The sequence below is a fragment of the Muntiacus reevesi genome, chromosome 5, assembly GCF_963930625.1.
Source record: "Muntiacus reevesi chromosome 5, mMunRee1.1, whole genome shotgun sequence".
Lineage (NCBI taxonomy): Eukaryota > Metazoa > Chordata > Mammalia > Artiodactyla > Cervidae > Muntiacus > Muntiacus reevesi.
In genome coordinates, this window is record NC_089253.1 from 79,398,759 (window position 1) to 79,414,146 (window position 15,388).

The window sequence follows — 15,388 nt, forward strand, 5'->3', positions numbered from 1 at the left end:
TTGTAACATAAGATGCAATCTGACATTTTCTCTTCTAGTCTTTTATTTTTAAAAATACTAATCACAACCCAGTAAATTGATTTTATGGCCACTAATTGGTTTGAGTTCCCAAGTTGAAACACTGTGATCTGGTTCAGTTTGCCTAAAACTATATAACTGGTTCCTTTCAAAATAACAGTTTCACTTCATTTCAAAGAAATTTCAAAGTTTCTTGAGTGTAGTTTTAAGTGTTTTGTATTATGTGTATTATGTTCTATTGTGTATTTACATTTTACTACTATTTAAGACTTGGAGTCATTTCTGTGGTAACTCCCTGGTAAATTGGAATGTTCTACTAATCAAAGTGTATCACTCTTCTACTATTCTAGATAAGGGTTATTGTAAATGTCTTTGTTTAAATATCATTATGTATTACAAATATAGATGTTTAAAGTTGGGATTTGTTTATTTGTGTGTATGTGTGTTTTTCTTTTTTTTAAGGAAATGGTGTGGTGATTCATCTACCTGGATTGTTTGAGGAAGCAGAAAAAAATGTTCAAAAAGGAAAAGGTATGAAAGAATGAGTGTACCTTGTCTGGTAACCAGCTATTTATTTGTTTGTTTGTTTTTTTTGGATGAGTGGGTAAACTTTTAAAGGGATTCTCATTCCAGAAAAAACTTCACATTTTTATCTTCTACTTTAAAATTGCAGGTTATTGTAGGACATAATTTTTATGTCATAATTTTTATTTATTTTAATAAATTTTTATTAAATTTTATTCATTATAATCAGTGTTCTAAACAAAAGACAAGCATAGCAAGTTCATTGTGTAAGTCTTGATTTTTTTACACATTGGTTGTCTGCAAACCTTATCTTTAGGTAGCTAGAATTACTATATGTTGGTGGCACGACTCTAGGAAGTTCCCAAGCTCATTTTGTCACTTGAGCTTGCTAGCATCCTTTTCTGCACAAACCAAAATTAGCTTAAGGCAGTTTCAGGAAGCCACTGTAGCCCATTTTGTACACCATTAGCCTCATTTCCTAGAGGATCTGGAAGTCCCTTGGTTACTACAACCCAGGACAAAAGAGGGTTGTTTAGATCCCTCCCTCCAAGTGAAGGAAATGCTTCTTTGCAGTGTATCCACTTCCAGGTTTAAAAAAAAAACAGACTTAATTTCCTGCCTTCTCTAATCTTTTCTGGAGTTTTGGAAGTCTATTTACATTCAATTTGGCTGCCTTTCTATGGTCTGAGGGGACTGTGACAATACAAATAAAACATAATTGAGAAAAATCATTAGTGTAATTTCCCCTTAACTCATATTTAATGTACTAAGTCCTATTAAATTTTTAAAGTTTATCTTTCATGCATAAAAGTAGCAGTCCATCCATCCTTAAGTGTTCCTGATAACTAAATCTGACTTAGGAGAATCCTGTCTTGCTTCTGTCTCTAGTCTTCCCTGAAATGTTACCTGTTTGTTGTGTCTGCTTTCTTTAATTGGTCAGGTTGAGGCTCCCATGCTACTCTCCGTTGTTCTTCATCCCCCTTACAGTTTTGCCCTACTCTTTTTCCTTCTGCCCTGCCTAACCCAGCTGAATCCACCTTACTGAATTTCTTTGTAATATTTACTTTATAGTAATGCCTAAGCTAACTTTAGAATATATATGTATTTACATGTCAACAACTATGGGGGGCTTAATATCTTCTTTATAAGGAATATTTTTAAAACAAATCTTTGAATGTTATCAAAAGTAATTTTTTAATATTCAAGTACTAATTTTGAAAATTAGTATCTGGTGGCTTATCCTTAGAATACATATAACCCAAGGTTCTGTCTTTAAAGAAATATATTTAAATTCATTTATTTATTCATTCAACAGTGATTTTCTTTGAACATTTATTGGATGCCAGACCCAGTGCTATGAAAACTCATGACCCCTACTGTCAAGCATTCCCACTTAAATGGGAAGATACATAGATCTTCTTATAATTCAGTGTGATAAGTGCAGTAATTGATAGTACTTTGGAAGAATAGTGAGAGCATTTTATTATTTTGTTTAATCACATTTTTTGTAATTGTCTTGGGAAAGGGCACCATTCCCAAAATTAACTCCCCTTTCTCAAAATTCTCCCCATGCTCTGCTCCTCACTCCCCACTGCTGACAAAATAATATTTTGTACCATTTGTGTTTTTGGGTGCTTAAAAGTGTTTTATGTGGCTATGGCTGGCTTGAATTTGGGGCAGCTTAGAGCAAAACATTTAGAAAGGTAGAATTTGTGAATGAGTTTGTATAATGATAGATGAGAAAATTCTTGTTAAACATATTTCCTATGCAGAAGAAAAGATACTAAAATGATTACTTCAGTGAAAAACATTTTTAAACATTGTATTTCTAAGGAAATTAAGATTTAAAAATTATTATACAAATGTTCAATTAAGCATGTCTATTTTTCCCTTCCTTCTAGGTCTGGAAGGCTGGGAGAAAAGGCTTATCATATCTGACAGAGCTCATATTGGTAAGGGGGATGTAGTGCATTTATATATAACTGTGTTTTTATCAGAAACATATGAAAGCATTTCATAGATTATTTGATCTTTAATTTTATTGAAAACTAAGTAGGATGAATTGTAACAATTGAGTTCAAGTACATGAAATATTATTAATTTTTTTCTTCTATTTCTGATAAGGACTAGGTTAAGATTACCTGTTTCTAAAGAATTAGCCAATCAAATGAATAAGCAGTATTTCAAGAGGCTTTGCTACTTCTATTTGAAAATAAGCCATGTTAAAATACAAAGAGCATTTATTTGCACGTATTGTTAACCTATTTATATCTTTATATTTATGGCTCATTTATTGTCAACAAGTATATTGGGACCTTGCTTTTTATTCATTGTGATAATGTTCCTTTTAATTGGAGTATTTAAGCTATTTACTTTTAGTATAGTTAATTAGTGGTATGGTTTATATTTACTGTTTGTTTTCTATTTGTTCTTTGTCTTTTTTCTTCTCTCCTGATTTCTCTGGGATTTGATTTTTTTTTTAATATTATCTCCACTATTAGCTTATGAGGAAGAGAAGAGGGAGATGATCAACATAACCCCCAAATTTCTAGAGTCTAAAATATGCAGAGAATATCTTAGTAAAATGAGCTTTATAGAATTGTAGGGTAGGGTATTCCAAAATTACTGTCTTAAGGACTCATTTGTAAAAATATGATAGATTGCAATAAATAGGAATGAATGATCAGGTATATTTTCATAATAATATACCAGTTAGGATTGTATTTGTCATAAAGAAGCTAGGCTGAAGGGATTTGTAACTTAAGTAATTTAAAACAAAATACATTTTGCTTTCCTACATTACTTTTGATTCAATAACAGCTGATTTTGTTTTTTCTCCCTCAGTATTTGATTTTCATCAAGCAGCTGATGGTATCCAGGAACAACAGAGACAAGAACAAGCAGGAAAAAAGTATGTTGTATTTTTTGTGGGTTTTTGTGGGTGGATGTGTGTGTGCAGTTTTAAGCATATCTAGTCTTTTTTTGTTTGAATTCTAGGCCAGAAGTTTAAGAAAAATAGCTATTAGACTATCCTGTTTAGATTTCAGAGAAAATCAGTAAGATCATGAAAATAAGCATAAAGAAAATAGCATAAACAGAAAACACTCATAGTAACTTAATTCTTTGTGGTCAACTGACCATTAAAAACTGGATCTTTCTTTTCTAACTCAGAGCTTGTTTTGATCTATTTTTAAGTTTGGGTACCACAAAAAAGGGCATTGGCCCAGTTTATTCTTCCAAAGCTGCTCGGAGTGGACTCAGGATGTGCGATCTTGTTTCTGACTTTGATGGCTTCTCTGAGAGGTAACTGTCTTGTATTTTGAAATGGAAAGAGCAAATGGATTTTTAGAATTTTTAAAACTCAATATGCAAATTGATAAAAATCTATATTCTAGTTGATTCGTGGTGGTTGGCTTTTTCGTTTCTTATGAAATACTAAAGTTGTTTTTTATTACATTTGAATTGGTCCTTAATTTGAGATTAACTTCATGAAAATAACATGATGTCGATATCATATGAGTACCCCCAGAAAGACAAAGCCAAAATTATATTTAAGGATTGGGATCTAGAATGCTTTACTGAGATATAGACATGTTTCTGTGGGGATGTGACAGTGCTATGGTGGGGTCTCCATATCCTAGGGTCTTGATCCTCAGATTTTCAAGTTCAAAGACACTGTTGTGTCCTTCCACCTAGAAATAATTAGGTTATCAGATACTTGTGAAATAACGTGTATCAAGCTCAGCTTGAAAAATAAGAGTGCCATCTTGACATTTAATCACTGTAGATGGGAAACCTAATAATCATTAGAAAACTATATGGTGACTCAGTGATGAGTTAGTTGGTTGCATCTAATAACAGCATCAAAGATCACTTACTGTATCCATTTCCAGTCAGCAGTTTGTCTGTCTGCATTGTTAGGGCACCTCTAGTGAGAATATTGGTGACCTGTTGCTAATGTCTGCTGCTGACTGTCCTAAAAGCATAATTTTAGACCATTCCCTTTTATCTTTCACAGAGTATAATATAATTAATTCAGATTTAAGTCTTGCGGTTACAGATTTTAGTCATTCCTTGCTCCTCCTGCCTCTCACACACATCACCTTAATTATATTGTTGATATTCCTATCAGTAAAAAATATTTTGAATGTATCATTTATTCATATGACTGACCTTAATTAGATTCTGTTTCTCAGAGTGTAACTTCATTTTGGGGATTGTTACTAAGACCACTTAACTCTAGAAATCATTTGAATAGAATGAAATTATTCAGAATATTTTAAAACAGAGCTAAGGTCTTGATTTATCTGTTTTTTCTCAGGTTCAAAGTTCTGGCTAACCAGTACAAATCTATATACCCTACTTTGGAAATAGACATTGAAGGTGAATTACAAAAACTCAAGGTAATGCTTTCTGACATTTATAGTGTTCTTCTTAAAACTTGTTTGCCAAAATGGCATCTAGATCTTTCATTCATTCAGTCTTGTATTAGGAACTGAAAATACAAGATTGAAGAACATGTGGTTAATAAGTGCCACACAGATATGTGTAAAGTATTATAGGTAAGAACTAGTAAAGTGAGTTTGTATTTTTAAGTCTAAAAGTATACAGGCCTAAAAGGACGTGGCATGTTTGAGTAACTTTACGTGATGTGGCTTTAACAAAACATCCAGTGGGGACCAGGGAGCAAGAATAAAGTACTTGAAAAGGAGCCTGACAGGCTACAGTGAATGAGGTCACAAAAAGTTAGACAAGTAGGAACTAAATCATAAGTCTTGTGTTGATCTTACATGTAGTAATAGGAAGGTTAGCTACTCAATAATTTTGAGCAGAAAAAAAGGACTAACTTTGTATTATATAAAAATCGCTCATAAGCATTTGGAGGATAGATCAACTAAGGGACAAGTGAGAGATGATAACTTTTAAAGCTAACCAGCACATTTAGGATTGATACCCCAGAGGGTCAGTTTCTTTAGCACTGTGCTCTTTAGAGACATAGAAGGTGATTGACCAAAGTTTAGGACCACAGTCGGTGCCTAAGTTAGTCAGTAATCAAGTTGCCTATCCTCTCCACCCTTGCATTCCTCCAAAATCTTTGGAGTTTCCAGCTGCTTCCTTTGTGTCTGACTATTACTCTTTCTTTCCTGTGAATAAGTATGACATCAGCTCCAGAACTGAATAGGAATTTACATCCCTTATATGTCATTTTAGAATTGTAGCAGACCTTAGGTCTGCCTACTCACTGAATTTCTTTTGAAAAAGTGACCTTCAAGGGACAGTGTGAATGTTAGTTACTTGGATTTCAGCATATTGATTGTTGCTTAGAATGGACTGCCACTTTGTTTTCATTCTGTCATGCAACAAATATTTTAAATTTGTTAGTAGCAACTTGAAAATATTTACATGCTAATAAAAGGTGTATCTTTTCAATTCTATTTTATACATATTCCATATAAATGTAAAGTAGATGAATAATAATGACCAGAATTAGGTAAGAAGATTTTTAATAGGTGATGAACAGTATTCCCCCATTATCCTTGGTTTTGCTTTTTGTGGTTTCAGTTTCCTATGGTCAGCTGTGAAACAACTCTCAAGTTTTAAACTTGAGACTTTCTGAGTAGTGTGATGAAACCTCTTGCTGTCCTGCTCCATCCTGCCCAAGACATCAGTCATCCCTTTGTCCAGTGCGTCCTGCCCGTTAGTCGCTCACTGGCCATTTCCCTTGCCAGATTGACTGTCCTGGTATCACAGTGCTTATATTCAAGTGGCCCTTTTACTGATGGCCCAAAGGTACAAGAGCAGTGATGCTGGCAATTTGGATACACCAAAGAGAAACCATACAGTGAGAGTCCTTGACTTAATAAGGAAAGAGAAAAATATGCTGTGGTTGCTAAGGTCTACAATAAGAATAAGTCTTCTATCCATGAAACTGTAAAGAAGGAAAAAGAAATTTGTGCTAGCTTTGCTGTTGCAAAAGTGTAACAGTGTGTTACATAATTTTTATTATTGTATAATGTCATAAGTGTTCTATTTAATTATTGGTTATTGTTGTTCATCTCTTGCTGTGCCTCATTTAAAAATTAAATATTATCATAGGTATGTATGGATAGTAGAAAACACAGTGTAGGTGGAGTTTGGTATTGTCTGTGATTTTAGGCATCCCCTGGGGGTCTTGGAACATATTCCCCTAGGATATGTGGGGGATACTGCTGTATGTTGAACCGGGACTTTGAGGAACATGATGAATGGTACAGTCATTTCAGGCATTAAAAAAAAAGGACTAAAACAGGAAGAAGCATGAGACTGGGGACTAGAGCCAGAGGGGGATTATATGTCCATCAATAGGTATAACATCTCAGTGAGTTCATGAGTGGATCTTGGAATTTCCATACTGGTCTGGCTAAACATTTAAACATGGTTGAAACTAGATTTTATTGCAGTTATACTACAGGCCTTGGGGGAACTCTTGTTTATATTTTTAATTGAATTTCTAGAATTAAGCAGTATTATTAATACTTTAAACATGTTTTGAGAAAGTTTTATCATGTTTATGTGAGTTAGTATTTGATATTACTAATAATACTGCTAAGGTATTTTACTGTAATGGAATACAGTGGGAAAAGAATATTAATAATCAATTATTGACGCTTGCTTGGCAATGTCACTGGTGGCCTTCACAACATTTTGAGAAAGACTTTAATGCACTTATGGTTATATGGACTCTAAGTGCTGCTTTTTTAATACCTACAAAATATAAAAGCACAATATTCAGTTCTTTTTATTTTCCTAAAAACTGGTATATGAAGTATGAGTACTGGGCAGTTCAGAAGATTGTTATCATTATTTGCAGTGAGGTTGAAGTAGAACCTTTGAATTTCATTGTATCTCTACTTCTCTTCAAATAGTATCTCTTTTCTGGTTCTGGAGAATCAGCATGAGAGACCAAAGACATGCCAAATATTGCAATAGGGTGAGCATTGTCACCAATCCCTTTCTCCTTTCCAGTTGTCAGTTTTCACTGTCAAAAGTTGGGTAATTTTTACTCAGATAGTTTACATTGTAAATTTATTAGTATACATCAAACTTGGTTTTTGTCTTTGTATATAGGGTTATATGGAAAGGATTAAACCAATGGTGAGAGATGGAGTCTATTTCCTGTATGAAGCTCTCCATGGACCACCGAAGAAAATCTTGGTAGAAGGTGCAAATGCAGCTCTACTAGATATTGATTTCGGTAAGTGAGATATAACCTACAGGGAGCATAACTGAGCCCTAAATTGCTTAAGATATGCATAATTAATGTTAGCATTAAAGGATTTTAGAATAAGGCTTTTTTGCTTGTATATTCAGGAATGATGAAAGTTTGTCATCTTATCCTAACCCTTTTTTTAAAAAAGGAATATTTTGTGTTTTGCAGTTCATTAGAAAAATGAAATCACTCTTTGGGTCAATGGAATTTTTGTTGCTTGGTTTATAGCAATTCCAGACTGTATTTCCTTGGAACTGAAAGATGATTAGATGAATTCTGTGAAAGAACCTATAATTCAATTTTAAAAACTAGCAAGAGCTAATAGTATACATTGTTGCTAAGCATGCACATCCTAAGATCTATGGAAGTCTGTTTAATTAGTTAATTAGAGTTCCCTGGATGAGAGATGCTGAGTTTAAAAATTTAATGCTTATCATCTTCAAACTTTGTTGGCCTTTCAAGCTAAAGATGATCTCTCAGTATAAGACTGATTGTTCTCAGCTGTTACTAACATTTCATTGACTTTTGACTCCAAGTAAGCCAATTAAGGTGTATTTCTATACAGTAGATACATATTTTTGATACTGTAATATGCCTATCCAATCTGGAAAGAAAGCAGTGTCTAATTAGCACAGGGGATAGTTCAAGAATGAAGAGGATCTTGGGGTCAGGGTTGGAGGGGGTAGGAAGTACACCTTTGCTTACTCTTGTCATTTCTGGGGTTTATTCCCTGAAGAGAGATCGAAAGGTCATAGAACGTGGAACACCACAGAATTCTTCGTGTACTCTTGTCACTCCAGGCTGCTGGGGTATCCGTAGCAAGGGAGTAAAATAACTTTACTCCTGTTTTAAATTAACAGGAAAGTATAAAATATAAATCTACATAGTAGGATAACACCAGAGTTTTGGCATTAAATTAGTTGAGTACCTACTGGACAGAACTGAGTAATTGCATGTACTCAAGGAGCGACTGTAGTATAGCACTGCAGCTAAAGCTTAGCCACCTATGTTTTTATCTCTGCAGACAAAAAGAATCAGGAATAAAACATCGAGGCTTTGAAAGGGTGGTTCCATAAGTCTGTCAAATACCTAGAATATACTCAAATGCAGAATTTTAAAAAATAATAATGTCTATCGTTTGTGTATATTTTACTGTTTGTTTCTGTTTTTAGGAACTTATCCTTTTGTGACCTCTTCAAACTGTACAGTTGGAGGTGTGTGTACTGGCTTGGGTATGCCCCCTCAAAACGTTGGAGAAGTGTATGGAGTTGTGAAAGCTTATACAACTAGAGTTGGTATTGGTGCCTTTCCTACAGAACAAGACAATGTAAGCCTGTTTCTCAGTAAATTTGATTCAAAAGTTTGAAAATGAAAACTCATGCTTTTTTCTTAATGAATTATTGTCTTTTATGCATTTCACTTAATTTGCAAGATTAATCAGTGCAACTTTAAAGAAAATTACATATACCTTTATTGTTAGTGGCAATAGATTGGCAACAAAAGCGGAGAGATTAGTGGGCCCTTAAAGGTAACTGTAATTGCAGGCAAGTGAAGGTGGGTTACTAAGGGGATTAAGATAGTAGAGGAGGGAGAATTTAAAAATAACAGGTATCTTTCACCAAGAGCTTATTAGGAGTCAAGGTTGAGGACAGTGACCTCCAGACATTGTCTAATCATAGCCCACTCTTTACTTTGTGGTGACCTCAGGCCAGCCACTGTTTAATTGCTGTAAACTTAGGAGCTCTTTTTATCCTCACAACAACTCTGGGAGCTGGGTGCTGTTACCATCCCTATTCTACATATGGGGAAACAGGCCTGGAGAACTGAAGTAACTGCCTCAGGCCACACAGACAGACAAGGCTAAAATTCAAACCTGATAAAGCAGGGTTTTAGTTGTAATTCCGTCAGAATATGTGTGGCTTTAATCAGAAAGGTGTAAATTAAGGAATAGGTAGATGATAGACGGGAAAATCAGGTTGTAGGGAGTGGCTGTAGCTTAGAACTTTGAGCTTTGTTTTGAACCTTAATTTTCTTCGAAAGGACATTGTGGTAGCAACTAGTAGATGGGAATTTGCCTTATGGTTTTCAGGAAAATCATCAAACTACAGTTCTTAGAACAAATTGGCCTAACTTATCTATTTAGTAAATATTTATTAGCAGCTTAGTTTTTAATATGCAATATTTATAATTTTTGTGTTAATCCAAATTTTTAGAAGTTATCTATATAATGTAAAAAAAGGTTGGTCTTAAAATAGTGGTTAAAAGATAAAGGCAAAAGTGGATGTATTTCAAATAATGCCTCCTTCACATAAAATCTATCTCTGTGAAATTGTTCCTTCCAACTTATTTTTTCTGAAAGACGTTTATCCCTAAGAAACTTGATGCCTTGTTATATGATCTACTGGATTTAGAGTGTTGGTATTCTAATCCTAAAGTTTTATTTTCTGTTCTTTAGGAAATTGGAGAATTATTACAAACAAGGGGTAGAGAGTTTGGTGTAACGACAGGAAGGAAAAGAAGATGTGGCTGGTTGGACCTTGTTTTGCTCAAATATGCTCATATGATTAATGGATTTACCGCGTGAGTATTCTTAGAAACACTTATTTCATAAATGACAATTCATGACCACAGGTTAAATTTTGTGGAGTGCAAACTTGAGATAGTGCACTAATACAAAAATTTCACTCCAAATGAAATTGCAGTTCAGAAGTGGACCAAAATACAGGGGAGGGGTGCATCAGGAGAGAGACCCTAGTTTTTCTCCCTAGACATCCAAGGTTGGGAGAGAAAATCGTGATACTCTTACATGCATATAAGTTTAGAGGGAAGTTAAGACAGGCAGGTAGAAAGGTGAGTAGGTAGACAGATGGAGCAACATAGAGTATGTATATCAGAGGGGAGGCAATGTAACTGATTTAGTGGATAGGCTTGATTGACATCTGACTTCTGGATTCAAATATCAGATCCATACATTATGCTGTGTGACTATGGGTAAGTTAATCTTTCTGTGCCTTTTTCATCATCTTTAAAATCTAAATAATAGTACTATCTACATCACAGGGGTATTTTGAAATCTAGATGAGAGTATATAGCATGCTGCCTGGCACACTAAAAATGCCCAGTAAAAGTTGCTGTTAATATTGCTGCATCCACATAATAAATTAAATATGTATTCATGTTTGTGTTATTCAGGCTTAACTTTTAGCAAATATTAGAGTAAAGGATAAAAAATAATCTGTAGGCAAGAATCTCAGATCTAGTGTTTTATCTCATTTCTATAGATTTTCCTAGAAAACTGTTTTCCAGTCAATTTATTGGGAGAATTTGATGTGTTATGAAGAGATCCTCCCTCTCCTTTGACAATTTCTGACCAGAAGGGTGGTGTTAAAGGAGAGTGAAGAAATGAGAATTGATCACATACGTGTATATATCGTACATGTATCTTGTCATTCACATGGAACAGTCAGTTTTGCTGTTTCAGCCACAGAATGCATCCTTTGCTCCAGGCAGCCCTCTCTGGATATGTATTAGTTGATCCTGAGAAACTAAGCAAGAGGATGTGGATCTATCAATCAGTGAAAATCTGTTACAGTTATTAGAAAAGTGACTCACTAGTAGATCAGTTAAGTCATTGTTTTTAATAGAGTAAAATATATGCATGTATTGCCCTGTAGTGTTTTATGTGTGGTGTGCTTTAAAATATAATTCTAACCAGTTTTCAGAATTGCTTTGGAGCTTTTAGCTTTGTATGATTTCTCCTTTACTTCTGTTGTTAACATCTCCTTTTCTTCCAAAATTAGGTTGGCACTTACCAAATTGGATATTTTGGACATGTTTACGGAAATCAAAGTTGGAGTTGCATACAAGTTAGATGGTGAAATTATACCTCATTTTCCAGGTACTCTTTTTTAGGCTGTGTATAAAGAGTATTATTAGGTGTATGTATCAGAGCAATTCATAAAACTCTTCTGTATAATTTATGACATACAGCCACAGACTTGAAATGCCCTTTGGGAATAGTGCAAGTATACTCACAGCATTTGTTTCATGTTGCTGTGGATTTGGGTGCTGTGTCATGACAAGCTTGTGTTCACACTTGAAACGGGATAGAAGAGACAGGGTACCACTGGACCCAGTTACGCTGCTCCCAAATCTTATCTTCCCTACTCTTCCCTACTCTGAAAGTAACCTCTCTGTAGGCATTCCTTGAGAAATGTGAGATAGGACAAAAGAGCCTACTAGAGCCAGTGGGTTTCTTCAGGCATATCTTTAGTTATATGAGTTTTTCAGTTACTCAGGAAGTTCCAAAAATGTTTCCATTTTCCAGAAATAGAAACTGTTAAATTGTTTAGTCATCCTGGAAGACTAAGAATATGTCAAATGAAGGAATATTGACTAGCTTACTGGAACTTGGTAGACTGGTAGGTTTTTGACCAGTCCTTGGGAATTGAGAACTGCGAGTTCTTAGAAGCATGTTTAAAGTCATTATTTGTTAGCTGACATCTGGGCCATCTCCAGTTTGGTTTCTTCTGACTGTTTTCCTTGATTGTGGGTCACTTTCTGTGTCTCATGACTTTTGGTTGAATATTGTACATTGTGCATAATATGTTGTAGAGACTTGGATTCTGTTATCTTACTCTGAAGAGTATTGGTTCTTGTTTTAGGGGACAGTTGAATTACTGTCTTGTCATCCTGAACCTCATATAGCTTGGTTTTTTTATACTTTGTTCGTATAGTATATGGAAAGTGCAAGGTGTTTTCCCAAATCTCTCTAACCTAGTGTGAGACAGTCTCCAAATTATCACTGTGGGTCTTGGCAGAACTTAGTTTTAGGCTTTGTTGAAGGGTGGATGGGGGTTGGTGGGGAGCGGGCAGGGTGAGGGAGAGTCTGTAGTAGATTTCAAGCTAAAGATTGGTTTCTACTTTTAGTGAACAACCTTTCTGTTGTCTCAGCTGGATGCCAGGAGAGTTAACAAGGTATAAAGAGATCTTTCCAACCTGGCAGTGCTGGAGCTCCAATGTACCCTGTCCCTTCCCTTTCACCAGCACTGCTTGACCTCTGGAATCTTTGTCCCACTCAGCTATGTGACAGCTGCTATCTGATAAGCCTCCCATGGGACCATGCGTGTATGGTTGAGCTTTAGCCATGGTACCTTCACACCCATTTCTGGGGGAGGAATACCCTCTCTATAGCTCTCTCCTCTCAGATGCTTGCCCTTGATGATTCTAGCTGCTTCAGCTTTCCTGAAATCTGATATCTATGTTCTCAGGTCAGTGGGACCCCCATTCCCTACTGACTCCAGTGTCCTGACTTTCCTTGATCAAGAAATTATCCCTGGCAGAGAGTTAAGTAGTTTCAGGAATTGCTTGAGTTTTCTTCCTCTCAGAGACCACAATTTGTATTACCTATTGACCACTGCCTGGAAAGAATTGTCATGTATTTCGTCCAGTTTTGTAGTTATTTATGCTAGAAAACAGAGAAGGCAATGGCAACCTACTCCAGTACTCTTGTCTGGAAAATCCCATGGACGGAGGAGCCTGGCGGGCTGCAGTCCATGGGGTCACTACAAGTTGGACACGACTGAGCGACTTCACTTTCACTTTTCACTTTCATGCATTGGAGAAGGCAATGGCAACCCACTCCAGTGTTCTTGCCTGGAGAATCCCAGGGACGGGGGAGCCTGGTGGGCTGCCGTCTATGGGGTCGCACAGAGTTGGACACAACTGAAGCGACTTAGAAGCAGCAGCATGCTAGAAAAGTTCATCTAGAACCATATGCTCCATCATGGCTGAAAGGAGAAGCCTCCCTGAGTCTCTTGATTCTCTGTGGTCTGTCACAAGCAGTGCGACTTAGCGTGGTTCATCACTTTCTCTAAGTGTCCACAAACATTCCTAACATGATACATTTTCATTGTGTCATGGATCATAGGAGAGAACTCTCGTATCCATATATTCTCTTATTAAACTTTTTATTCCACCACTTGGAGAATCCTTTCATCCTGTACCTTTAGGATCCAGTTCTGTACATACTCCTTTTGTTCCTACTGGTAAATATTGACTCAGTCCTACAGATCCTTCAGAATATATTTCCTTTCCTCCTAGCAGGCCCCATGACTCCTTGGCCAACTTATGTTTGCATGTCAGGAGAGGAGGCCCTGAGAGGCTTCTGCATCATCCTCAAGCCAAGGGAAGCCTCAGCCATTCTGCAGGCCATCAGCGAATCTATAGAAAGATTCAGCCAAATGTCTCAAAAGTCTCAGGGTTCCAGTTTTTTCTCAAACAGGATCTGGCCTTGTAGCAGATTTGCTGGATTTGAGCGTTCAGCTTTCTCTGGAGCTCTGCCATCTGTATGATTGAGTCCGCAGCCTGATCCTCAGCTGTTCCTGCTCTCTGCTATATTATAGGAGATGAGATTCTCTCTAGGTGTTTTCATTACCCTTTCATTGTCTTTGTCCAGTTCATGAGCGGTGTCCATCTAGAGCCATTCAATCCCAGTTTCCCTTCTGCTCATTGCCAGTGCTTTACTTCCCACCACGACATCCCAGTTCACCTCCTGTGGACAGTTGTACTACTAGAACATGCCAAAGACTGTACTCTCTCTACCACTAGCAATCGTCCTCATTGCCAGCCAGCTGGCCAGTGATCCAGCCTCAAGATCCCATTCTAGAGCCTTGTTCCTCAGGCCACTCCTGGCACCAGTTGTCTTACTTTTGGTTCCCTGGGAAACAGACTATGATACAGAGATGTACGTGTAGGTAGTTTGTTTGCAAGCGCTCTGAGCAACAATGTCTGTAACGGAGGGAGAGAGAAGAAATAGGATTAAGCAGAAGTTGAACTGCCAAGAAGTTCCATGAAAAACCCTCAGTTGGTCCCATGGGGAACTCTGGGACTAGACTAGTCCTCCAGAGTAGCCCCAAGTTAAGGTAAATAGGCAGGTCCTTCGTATCCCCATTTTGATTAGTCGGTATGGGCTGCTCCAGGGAGACAGCTGAGGAGATTCTGAGCTGTGCGTTCTCAGCAGGCAGTACTCCCGTAGCTGGGTAATTAGCGTGTGAATCCTGGAGAAGGAAGTCTGGACAGTGTACCATAGCATCCACCATACTACCCCCAGTCAAGGACACTATCCTTGTTTTAATACATTTTCGGCTTCTATTAGGGAATATGGAGAAACTGGTTAGGTGAGATATGAAGAAATTTTCCTGCTAAGTCTTTGTATACAGTCACAAAAACAATAGAGGATTTCCCAGGTGAGAGCATGTATGCAAGCCTTCTTTCTGTGACATTGCTGCCATTATACAGATCCATAGCCCCCAGTCCATAGTATGGAAGTCTAAAAAGCTCTGAAAACTGAAAGTTGTTAAGTTTGGCACCAAAACTCATTTGACAGCAAAACCTGACTTGAAGTGATGTTAGAATTAATAATACTACCCACTTAGAGTGAATAATCCTATTGCTGCAAAAAAATGTTTGATTATGAAATACTACATGGTATACTTTTCTACCTCCCTAAATTCTGAAAAAATATAAATTTCAAAACATTACCTGGCTCCAGTGTAAGAGATTGTGAACCTGTGATGTATTAAAAACTCATTTGAC

The 15,388-nt window shown here is 36.5% G+C and overlaps 1 protein-coding gene across 1 annotated transcript in view; it reads left to right on the forward strand.

The window, feature by feature from the left end:
* ADSS2 (adenylosuccinate synthase 2) overlaps window positions 1-15,388 on the forward strand; it is a 32,081-nt gene that overhangs the window by 14,032 nt on the left and 2,661 nt on the right. Inside the window, exons 3-11 of the mRNA XM_065935604.1 lie at window positions 481-549; window positions 2,445-2,495; window positions 3,388-3,454; window positions 3,739-3,846; window positions 4,865-4,946; window positions 7,651-7,777; window positions 8,965-9,119; window positions 10,248-10,372; window positions 11,593-11,690. Of these exons, the coding sequence (XP_065791676.1) occupies window positions 481-549; window positions 2,445-2,495; window positions 3,388-3,454; window positions 3,739-3,846; window positions 4,865-4,946; window positions 7,651-7,777; window positions 8,965-9,119; window positions 10,248-10,372; window positions 11,593-11,690 (882 nt within the window). The remainder of the gene's footprint in view (window positions 1-480; window positions 550-2,444; window positions 2,496-3,387; window positions 3,455-3,738; window positions 3,847-4,864; window positions 4,947-7,650; window positions 7,778-8,964; window positions 9,120-10,247; window positions 10,373-11,592; window positions 11,691-15,388) is intronic.